At 40.5% G+C, this 12,419-nt stretch overlaps 1 protein-coding gene across 6 annotated transcripts in view; it reads right to left on the reverse strand.

Annotated features, from left to right (window-relative positions):
• The window catches only part of HECW1 (HECT, C2 and WW domain containing E3 ubiquitin protein ligase 1), a 458,920-nt gene that overhangs the window by 100,218 nt on the left and 346,283 nt on the right, over window positions 1-12,419 (reverse strand). For all 6 annotated transcript variants that reach the window (XM_053608465.1, XM_053608463.1, XM_053608468.1 and 3 more), the window contains one exon: window positions 9,656-9,795. In XM_053608465.1, coding sequence (XP_053464440.1) covers window positions 9,656-9,795 — 140 coding nt within the window. The remainder of the gene's footprint in view (window positions 1-9,655; window positions 9,796-12,419) is intronic.

Below are 12,419 nucleotides of genomic sequence, written 5' to 3' on the forward strand. Positions count from 1 at the left end.
CCCAACCACAGGCAGCACAGCTGAGGGAGAGTCTTTCTTCTTACACTTGGGGAAAGGACAGGGAAGTGCTCCCAGAACTTGTTTCGTAACTTGGGTACCAGCTCAGCTGCAGTGAAATAAAGTACCAAGCAGACTCCCAAGGCCCCTGAGTCCAGGCCTTAATTCCTGGCTGGTATTTATAGACTAGCCCTGGGGCAGAAGGAAACATGCTTCCCTGAAGGGAAGGACCCAGTCCTGGCAGCATTCACCACCTGCTGACTAAAGAGCTTTGAATACAGAAGTAGCCAGACAATAGTCACCACTGGCTTTGGGTGAGACTGGGTTGGCTTCAGGTGTGGCCGTGAGGAAGTGCCCATATCACTGTAGCCTTAACTCTAGCAGCCCAGCACAAAGAGTGAAGGAAGAAAGTGGGAGACTTTGATTAGTAATCCAGGGAATTCCCTCATATCATGCTCACCAAGTTGTACCCAGGGGAGACTGCAAGAGTCACAGTATGACTGGGCTTGGGCCACCTTCAGTGCTAATACAGCTGCAGTGACCAGAGACTTAGACCACAACCTCCAATTCCATTTGAGTATCTGGAAAGTCTTCTTAAGAAGGATGGGTTCACATCCTTTTATACATATTAAAATATATAATCAACACCTAACTGTTCAATGTCTGCACATCAGTGAACATCGACAAGCATCATGAACATCCAGGAAGCTTTATATGGAATCAGACAAAAACCTTGAATAGCCAAGACATTACTCAGAAATGAAAACAAAGCAGGAGAAATTATGCTACCAGACCTCAGACTATACTATAAATCAATAGTGATAAAAACAGCATGGTACTGGCACAAAAACAGAGAGGTAGATATATGGAACAGAATAGAGAACCAAGAAATGAACCCAGCAACTTACCATTATTTGATATTTGTCAAGCCAATTAAAAACATTCAATGGGGGAAAAGATTCCCTATTTAACAAATGGTGCTCGGTGAACTGACTGGCAACCTGTAGAAGACTGAAACTGGACCCACACCTTTCACCATTAACCAAGATAGACTCTCACTGGATTAAAGATTTAAACTTAAGACATAAAACTATAAAAATACTAGAAGAAAGTACAGGGAAAACGAAGGAATCGGCCTGGGCGAATATTTTTTGAGGAGGACCCCCTAGGCAATTGAAGCTGCATCAAAAATACGCTACTGCCCCCTAGGCAATTGAAGCTGCATCAAAAATACGCTACTAAAAAGTTTGCACAGCCAAGAACACAGTAAGTAGAGCAAGCAGACAGTCCTCATAATGGGAGAAGATATTTGCAGAATATGTCTCTGACAAAGGTTTAATAACCAGAATCCACAGTGAACTCAAACGTATTAGCAAGAAAAGAACAAGTGATACCATCTCAGGCTGGGCAAGGGACTTGAAGAGAAACTTCTCTGAAGAAGACAGGTACATGGCCTATAGACATATGAACAAATGCTCATCATCCTTAACCATCAGAGAAATGCAAATCAAAACTACTTTGAGATATCATCTAACTCCAGTAAGATTAGCCCACATCACAAAATCCCCAAACCAGAGATGTTGGCACAGATGTGGAGAAAAGGGAACACTTCTGCACTGCTGGTGGGAATGCAAACTAATACGGTCCTTTTGGAAAGATGTTTGGAGAATACTTAGAGATCTAAAAATAGATCTGCCATTCGATCCTATAATTCCTCTACTAGGTAGATACCCAGAAGACCAAAAATGCACTATAACAAAGATATTTGTACCAGAATGTTTATTGCAGCCCAATTCATAATTGCTAAGTCATGGAAAAATCCCAAGTGCCCATCGACTTATGAATGGATTAATAAATTGTGGTATTTGTACACCATGGAATATTATGCAGCTGTAAAGAAATATGGAGACTATACCTCCTTCATGTTTACATGGATGGAGCTGGAAAATATTCTTCTTAGCAAGGTATCCAAAGAATGGAAGAAAAAGTACACAATGTACTCAGCCCTAATATGAAATTAATTTATAGCTTTCATACAAAGGCTATGATCCAATCTCAGTACAAGAATATGGGGAAGGGGGCAAGGGAGGGGAAGAGAGAGGGAGGTAGGGTGGAGGGAGGGTGATTGGTGGGTCCACACCTAGGGTGCATCTTGGAAGGGTGCAGGTGAAATTTACTAAGTGTAGAGTATAAGGGTTTGAACACAATAATTAAGAAAATACCATGAAGGCTATGTTAACTAGTTTGGTGAAAATATTTCAGACTGTATATGGAACCAGCATATTGTACCTCATGATTGCATTATTGTACATAGCTATGATTTAATAAAAAAAAAAAAAAAAGGAAGAAAAAAAAAGAACATCCAGGAAGATGTGACTTTATCAAAGGAACTAAATAAGGTACCAGTGACCAATCCTTGAGTGATGGAGACAGGTGACCACAATAAAATCAAAACAGCTATCCTGAAGAAGCTCCATGAACTTCAAGACAACACAGAGGAGGAATTCAGAAGCCTATCAGAGAAATTAAACGAAGAAATTGAAATAATAATTTTAAAAAATCAAGAAGAAATTCTAGACCTCTCTTCAGAAGATAGAATTAGTGAACTTGAAGACAGGCTATTTGAAAATACATAATCAGAAGAGAAAAAATAAAAAAGAATAAATAAGAATGCAGTATGCCTACAAGATCTAGAAAACAGCCTCAAAAGAGCAAATCTAAGAGTGACTGGCCTTTAGAGGAGGTAGAGAGAAAGATATTTGGGTAGAAAGCTTAATTCAAAGAAATCATAAAAATGAACTTTCCAAACCTAAAGAAAGATATCAATATTCAGGTATAAGAAGGTGATAAACACCTAAGCAGGGCGGCGCCTGTGGCTCAAAGGAATAGGACGCCAGCCCCATATGCCAGAGGTGGTGGGTTCAAACCTAGCCCTGGCCAAAAAACTGCAAAAACAAAACAAAACAAAACAAAACAAAAAACGCACCTAAGCAGATTTAATCCAAACAAGGATACCTCAAGGCATTTAATAATCAAGCTCTTGAAAATCACAGATAAAGAAAAGGTCCTAAGAGAAAAAAGGAAAAAGATCAAAATAACATATAAAATAAGCTCCAACATACCTGGTAGCAGACTTCTCAGTGGAAACCTAACAGGCCAGGAGAGAGTGGTATAACGTATTTAAAGTGATGAAAGAAAAACATCCCTTAACCCTTGAATATTATATCCTGCAAATATGAAGGAGAAATAAAACCTCCATAAACAAACAAAAGCTGAGAGATTTCATCAATATCAGATCTGTCCTTCAAGAAAAGCTAAAAGAAGTTCTTCAATCTGAAAGAAAAGAATGTCAATGAACAATAAGAAATTATCTGAAGGTATACAACTCACGGTAACAGTAAGGACACAGATATGAAATACTATTTTGTTGTAATTGTGGTGTGTAAACCATTCATGTCTTGAGTAGGAAGACTAAAAGAAAAACCTATCAAAAATAACAACTTTTTGAGAGATACATGGTATAATAAGATAAGGATGAAACAACAAAAAGTTAAAAAGTAGGAGAGGATGGAGTTAAAGGGTAGAATTTCTGTTAGATTTCTCTTTGCTTGTTTGTTTGTAAGCAAAATTGTCATTTTGCTTACAAAATGTAACAAAAGGTTGTAACAAACCTTTTGTAAACAAAAGGTAACTGGTTATAAAATGTTTATTGAAAGGCTTGTGGTAACCTAAAATCAAAAAACCTACAATAGATACATGAAAAAATGAAAAAGAAAAGAAATTAAAACACACTACCAAAGAAAATCACTTTTGACAAAGGAAAGACAAGAAGGAAGTAAGAAAAAAAGAGAGGAACACAAAAAAACAAAAACAAAACACCAACCAGAAATCAAATAACAACATGGCGGTAGTGAGTCCTTACCTATCAATAATATTGACTATACGTGGATGAAAGTCTCCAATCAAAAGACACAGAATAGCTGAAGGATCAATAAAACCAGCAACCAACTATATGCTATCTGCAAAAAAATACACAACTATAAAGACATACCTAGACTAAAAATGAAGAAATGAAGAAAAATTTTGCCATGCAAATAGAAACTAAAATAGAGCAGTAGTAACTATACTTCTATTAGATAAAATAGATTTCAAGACAAAAACTGTAAAAAGATACAAGGAAGGTCGTTATATAATGTAATGATAAAGGGGTCAATTCAGCAAGAGATATTATAATTCTAAATATATATGCACCCAACACTGGAGCATCCAGATATATAAATCAAATATTATCACAGCTAAGGAGAGAGATAGACCCCAATACAATAATCATTGTTGACCTCAACAACCCACTTCCAGCCCTGGACAGATCATTCAGACAGGAAATCAGAAGCATTGGACTTAATTTGCTTTATACACCAAATGGACCTTGTCGATACAGCAAATTTCAACCAACAGTTGCAGAATTCATGTTTTCTCCTCAGCTCCTAGATCATTCTTAATCATAGACCATCTATTAGGCCATAAAACAAGTCCCTAAAACTTAAAAGAAAATTGAAATCATACCAAGTATTTTCTTGGACAGTAATGGAATAAAACTAGAAATCAGTAACAAGAGGAACATTGGAAACTACAAAAATACATGGAAATTCAACAATATGCTCCAGAATGACCAGTGGGTCAATGAAGAGATTAAGAAGAAAATCAAACAAATTTCTTGAAACAAATGTGTGTGTGAAAACACAACATATCAAAACTTATAGGATACAACACAAGCAGTAATAAGAAGATTCATAACAATAAGTGCCCACTTCAAGTAGAAAAGCTTTAAATAAACAATCCAACAATGCATCTCAAAGAACTAGAAGAATAAAAGCAAACAAACCCCCAAATTAGGAGACAAAAAGAGATAATAAATAACGTAATAAATAATTTCAATAAATGAAATTTTAAAAAGTACGAAAGATCAGCAAAACAAAAAGTCGTTTTCTTGAAGATAAATGAAATAAACACGTCGTTAGCCAGAGACCCAAATAAATAAAATCAGAGAAGAAAAAGGAGACATTACAACTGATACTGCAGAAATTCAAGGGGTTATTTGAGACTATGAGGAGTACCTGTATGCCAATAAATTGGAAATTCTAAACTTAACAACCTAGCAAGATTGAACAAGGAAGAAATTCAAAACCTGAATAAACCAATAACAAGTAAGAAGATAGAAGCATTAATAAAAAGTCTCCCATCAAAGAAAAGCTGAGGATCCAATGGCTTCACTGCTGAATTATACCAGGCATTCAAAGAAGAATCAATACCAATTCTTCTTAAAACTACTCCAAAAAATCAAGGAGGAAGGGATAATCTCAAAACTCATTCTATGAGGCCTATATCACCCTGATACCAAAACCAGATATAAACACAACAAAAGAAAACTATAGGCCAACATCTCTGATGGACATAGATGACAAGTCCTCAAGAAAACAAACACTGACACACTGAATTCAACAACACATTAAAAAGATTATTCATCATGATCAAGTGGGATTCATCCCAGGGATGCAAGGATGGTTCAACATATACAAATCAATGTGACACAGCATATCAACAGAATGAAAGACTAAAACCATATGATCATTTCAATTAATGTTGAAAAACCACTTGATAAAATTCAATATAACTTCATGATAAAAGTTTACAAAAAACTGGTTCTAGAAAGAACTTACCTCAACACAATAAAACCCGTGTAGGACAGACTCACTGCTAATGTCATACTGAATGGGGAAAAACTAAAAACCTTTTCTCTAAGATATGAAACAAGCCAAGGATGCCCACTTTCCCCACTGTTACTCAATATAGTACTGGAAATTCCAGCTAGAGCAATCTAGAAAGAAATAAAGACATCTGCTTTGAAAAGTGAAGACAGTCAAATCATCCTTGTTTGCAACAATCTGATCTTACCTCTAGAGAAACCTAAAGACTACAGCACAAAACTAAAAGAACAGATAAACAAATTAAGCATAGTTACAAGCTATAAAATCAACTTACAAAAATCAGTAGCATTTCTATATGCCAATAGTAAACAATCTAAAAAAGAAACCAAGAAAGTAATACCATTTACAATAGCTACAAATAAAATAAAATACCTGGGAATAAACTTAACCAAAGAAGTGAAAGATCTCTAAAATGAAAACTATAGAACATTGATGAAAGAAGTTGAAAAGGACACACACACACACACACACACACACACACACACAAATGGAAAGATATTCTATGTTTATGAATCGGAAGAATAAATATTGTTAAAATGACCATACTACACAAAGCAACCTACAGATTTAATGCTATTTATAGATTCAATGCAATCCCCATCAAAATACCATTGACATTCTTCACAGAAATAGAAAAAAAGTTCAAAGTTTATATGGAACCCTAAAATACAGGACAGCCAAAGTCAATCCAAACAGAAAGAACAAAACTAAAATCAATATTACTTGACTTAAAATTATACTACAGAGCTGTAGTAACCAAAACAGCATGGTACTGGCATAAAAACAGACACAGAGAACAATGGAACAGAATCGAGAACCCATGAATAGTTCCGCACATCTATAGTGAGCTTATCTTTGAAAAAGATACCAAGAACCTACAGTGGGAAAAGGACAGTCTCGTCAATAAATGGTCTGGGAAAACTGGGTATCCACATGCAGAAGAATGAAACTAGATCCCGATCATTCACCACATACAAAAATCAAACCAAAATGGACTAAAGACAAATCCAAGGCCGAAACTATGAAACTACTAAAAGAAAACATTGGGGAAACACTTCAGGTCATCAGTCTGGGCAAGGACTTCTTGAGTCATACTCCCAAAGCATGGGCAACCAAAGCAAAATTGGACAAAGGCAATCACACTGAGCCCAAAAGCTTTTGCACAGCAATGGAAAAATCAAAATAAAGACACAAATCCACAGAATAGGAGAACATATTTATAAACTATACATGTGATCAGGGATTAATAACTAGAATATATGAGGAGCTTCAACAACTCAATAGGAAAAGAAATCAAATAATCTGATTAGTAAGTGGGCAGAGGATCTGAAGAGATCTTTCTCTAAAGGTGACATACAAATGCCCAACAGGTATATGAAAAAATTCTCAGTCTCCTTAGTCATCAGAGAAATGCAAGTCATAACTATAATGAGGTATTACCTCACCCCAGCTAGAATGGCTTTATCAAAAAGACAGGTAATAATGAATGTTGACGAGGACATGGAGATGGGAACCCTCATACATTGTTGGTGGGGGCATAAATTAGTGCAACCACTGTGGAAAAGGGCATGGATATTCCTCAAAAAAGTAAAAACAGGCTGGGCATGGTGGCTCACGCCTGTAACCCTAGCGCTCTGGGAGGTTGAGGTGGGTGGATTGCTCGAGCTCAGGAGTTTGAGACCAGCCTGAGCAAGAGTGAGACTCTGTCTCTATTAAAAATAGAAAAACTAGCTAGGTGTCGTGGTGGGTGCCGGTAGTCCCAGCCATTCAAGAGGCTGAGGCAGGAGGATTTCTTGAGCCAGGTGTTTGGGGTTGCTGTGAGCTAGACTGAAACCATGGCTCTCTAGCCCAGACAACAGAGTGAGACTTTGTCCCAGAAAAAAAAAAAGGTAAGAAATAGAACGACCACATGACACCCTAGCAATCCTACTGGGGAATATATATCCTAAGGGAATTCACTAAATCAAAAAGATCCCTGCACTCCCATGTTTATTGCAGCATCAGTCAGTATAGCCAAGATATGAAATCAACCTAAGTGTCTGTCAATGAATGAGTGGGTAAAGAAATGGTGCTACATATACACAATGGAATATTACATGCCCACAGAAAGAATAAAATCCTGCATTGGAAACAACATGGATGGAACTGGACAATATTACGTGACAGAAGCCAAGTGCAGAAAGACAAAATCTTGAGTGTTCTTATTCACGTGTGGGAGCCAAATATTTAAAACAATGGAGCTCATGGAGACGGAGAGTAGAGTGATGGTTACCAGAGGCTGGGATGGGTAGCAAGGAAGGAGGATAAAGTGGCGATGGTTAATGGGCGCAAAAATATAGTCAGGTAGAATGAACACTATTTTATGGCACAACGAAGTGATTCTAATCCACAGTAAACGACTTTAAAATAGCTAGAAGAGTAAAAGTGGAATGTTCCTACACAAAGAAATGTTAAACCCCTGAAGTGATGGATACCCTAGATTACTCTGATTTGAGTAATTCACATTGTGTGCCTGTATCAAAACATCACATCTACACTATAAAATCATACAACTACTATGTCGTCATAATAATCAAGAATAAGTTTTAAAAAAATTTAAAAAGAGAGATATGTTTGTCTCCTGTGTCCCTGCCACCACTGTGGGAAAGAGCTTGGGCTAGCCGGCTGCAGGATGAGAAGCCGTGGCGGGCAGGGACAGGCCACTCCAGGGTAATCGGACCCACTGATCTCAGACCCACCAGTCCACAGCTGATGTAACAGCTGATGGCTCAGCTCAGATTGCCAACCATAGGACTGGGGGAGGAATGAATGGTTGTGAGTTTAACCCACTACATTTTGGGATGGTTTGTTACTTGGTAAATGCCAACTAATCTAATATTGAACCTGGAAATACATTTTCTGTTTCTTTTTCCTCCTGTTTCTAATTCCTTGACCATCACACCACATCTCTCTCAGAAGTTTGAAGAAAGAAATAATTATTTACAAAAAACCTAAACTAGTACACCTAGTAAAACAAACAGACTGAAGTCCATTACCAATAAAATTGTTGTGTATGTGCATTTGTAAAATCACACAACAACGTCCATTGTTCCAAATTGCCACTGACAGTTGAAATTTGGCAGGATTGGAATCCCTGTGCTGCCTGCCTAGACTGTTCTCTGAGACTTCTCTTGTCAAATAAATCTGCCGTCACTCACTCGGTTTAAACAGAAAGTGGATGATTACGATGTCATTGCGATAGTCTTCTACCATTACAGGTGCAGAAAGTGAAAGGCAGCCTCATGCCTTTTGAACAACCTCGTCTGAGTTCCAGTTGGGCAGCTTCAGAGCCCCAGGTGGATGCCAGCTGTGCACTCTCAGATGTGTGCAGAACCAAAACCTCTTTCCCCTCGGGTTCCTTCCTCAGGGGAACTGAATTTTATTCTAAATGCAAACAAGTAATTATTCCTAGGGCTGTCACATGGCCTCTTGAAATGGATTGAATTTTTATTGCATTTTTATTTATAAGTGGAAAATCCCTAGGACATCAACAAATACGTTTACTTAATAACACACGATTAAGCCACTGACACAGTTGCCTTGCTGTACAATTACCATGGCAAACTTGGCCCCATCCCAGATTCACCTACTTTCCTGTTTCCAGACCCCTGAGCCAGGGTGGTGGCATCCCCTTCACTGTGAATCCACTTTTCCTTCCAAGTTCCCTGGTGGGAAGCTCTGTTCTGTCTGCTTTCCCCTGCGGGCACCAAGCATGCCTCTTGCTCCTTCACCTTGGTCCTCTGCTCTAGTTACTCTGGATACATTGCTACCCGGGAGGCAGGGTGGGGCTTGCACACCTTTGTCACATAGCCACTGGATGCCATGCCAGGTGTCTGGGGACCCTTCCCTGGTACCTAAGCTTGACTGGGAAGATTCGGCCTCTGAGTCACTCCCTCCACCTCCGCCGCCTCCTGTTGGCACTTGCTCACAGCTTTGGCTGCCAGAATCTTCTTCAGGCCTCTCTGTTGCAATGGTTCGCTGAATGTTTTGATACCTTTCATTAGGAAACAGAAAGATAGGAGTTAACTTTTGTTTGTTTGCTTGTCAGGGGCCGATGCTCTGAATCAGAAAATTGGAGAAATCTGTAAGGAACTGTCTTGAGTATCAGGAAAGAAATGCTTCAAATTCCCTTCTTCAAATTCCAAACAATAAGACAAGGATCTCTAGAGTATTTGAGGTCTCTTTGTTTTGTAAGGTATGATTAATTTTAAGTATGGTGACTTTTTAAAAATCAACACAAATAACAACTAATCATACAAAACAGCCCGTGCCCTGTATTGAAATCAGGCTAAGTCTAAAATAAAGGTGTAGGAAGTAAATGAAAACGTTACAACTAAAACAACAAATTACCTCTGTGTTGTTGTAATAAGTCTACAAACTGGAATAGTGGTTCTGCTCTTATTTTTATTTGACAGGTAATTGATACGGTTGGGCAGAGATTGTAGAAATATGATACTTGGTAGCACGCTGGCAAACAAATCAATGTTTTCTGCTTATCCGAAGGTTCATTTTATTTTTCCTCCCAGGTAGGAGATTTAGTCATTTGGCCGGCCAGCTAGCCACCCTGCCAGGAACTGAGGATTTGTTAACTCTTCCAGTGTGGGCAGGCTCCGTGCTGGGCGTTTAGGGCAAAGAGAGGATTACCGTGAGACGTGCCCTTTGAACACACAGCGTTGAAAGGCAACAAAAGGGGAATGGTGCAGAAACCGTAACTCTAGCAATTTGAAAGCCTATTGCAGACAAGCCAGAGATGTGTGGGGACTCGGACATAGAGATGCCTAAGGTTAGTAAACTTTGATGCTGCAGTATGAACTTGTCAGGGAGCTTTCTGGGAGAAAACACTTTCAGAAGAGAAACAACATGTGTCAAAGCAGGGCGCATCCTTGACGAGCCCGGGGAAGCTTGGTGGAGTTAGGATCTGCGGGCCTGCCAGGAGACCAGCGGGGAGGGAGGCAGGGAGTCCCTACCAGACGCCCAGCAACAGTCTAGATGTTATTCTCTAAGGCCACAGGCCCCCCAGCCTCAGGACTTGTTAAAACACACTGATTCAGTAGGTCTAACGTAGGGCCCAACAATTTGCATTTTGGTTGAGTTCCTAGGTGATGGTGTTGCTGCTGGCCCAGGCACACTCTTTGAGAAGCATGGCTCTCCTCTCAGGGATAGGTAGCTGCTATAAAAGAGAGGCAGGGTCAGATGCACACTGGGGACAAGCACTGGTGCAGAGACTGCATTGGAAGAGGGGACCCTGGAGTCGCTGAGAGCAGCTAGGTCTCCCACAACAGTCTAGGCCAGGGATGCCATCGGCCTGAATCGGGCTGGGCATGTAGGTCAGGCTGCCTTTGAAGCCCACTGCTGGTGGTGGTGGTGGTAGTGATGGTGGGGTACCTGCAGAGGGTAAGGATTCTACGGTCAGCTCTATCTGCCACTAGACTATCACAGACATTTCCTAAACCTCCCTGTCCTCGAAAGTCCACTCTAATTCCTGCTGTTTCCTCAGCAGACATCCAGAGGACTAGCTCCTCTCTCCTCAGCTCCCATTTCCTCCCTCCAAGCAGGTCCTCTGTCCCCTTCCCATGTCCCTTGGCCTCCTACAGCGCACTGCAGGGGATGACAGGCTGATTCCCTATCTCAGGGCACAGCCTGGAGGAAGGAAGGGAACAAATTCAAGAGCTATTCAGCGGCAGAATTTGTGATAACTTTACCCGCAGGCTCAACTGGATTTGGGGCATGTCTTGGCATGGAGGTTGAAGGAAAGGGAGGAAACGATTGTTAATTTCAGCATTCTGTTGGCACCAGGTAGGCAGACTGAGAAGGGAGGCAGAAGGGTAGGAGAGGGGTAGGGAAGGTGCTGACCTGGAGGTCCTACAGCTCAGGTGAGCCCCACTGTCCAGGGGAATCCCGCTTATGTGAGTCTGCTGCCCAGGAGAGCAACGAGCGGTGGAGGGAGAGTGGTGAGAGGAGGAGGAGGGAGGGAGTCAAAGCAGGAGGGAATAACCAGGTCCCCAGGGACAATCCAAGGTGGAGATGAGGGGACACGATGTGGCATAGATGAGATTCCACTGCGGCGGGTCTCTGCAGGCCAGCGCCCCACATTCTTCCCTTGCCCTTACAGAGGAAGATTCTCAGTGGAGTCTCCAGAGCATTCAGAGACTCATCTGAATGATCGTTCAAGTTACGGGAATGGAGGCAAAACTGAACTCTGTCCCACGATTCTTTAGGTGTATGTATTATATACCTCTAGGCTTGAGACTTTAAGTGCTTTCGTAAGTTTTATTTTATCTGGAGAGGCTCTGCCACTCACTTCTGACATCTGTCAGAAGCAGTTGCTGTGAAGCATTTCCGAGTGGCCTCCTTATCCCCAAATGCGGGGGGAGTGGAATGGTAATGGAATTATAGCAGGAAATTTGTGTTAATTTATCATCTCGACAGGTCTGCGATGAGGCAGTGTGGAGAAGGTGAGGTCTTCTCCCTGCCAGACCTTGGTAACAACCATGGCAGGAGGGCAGAGGGCACCAGGGGGAAGCTGCCTGGCAGGTAACCTTGACCCCAGGAAGAATGAGACCTGCAAAGACTATGGAAGCTGCGACTATAAATGACTTACAGCAGATCACATTTTCC

This window comes from Nycticebus coucang, chromosome 11 (genome assembly GCF_027406575.1).
Source record: "Nycticebus coucang isolate mNycCou1 chromosome 11, mNycCou1.pri, whole genome shotgun sequence".
NCBI lineage: Eukaryota > Metazoa > Chordata > Mammalia > Primates > Lorisidae > Nycticebus > Nycticebus coucang.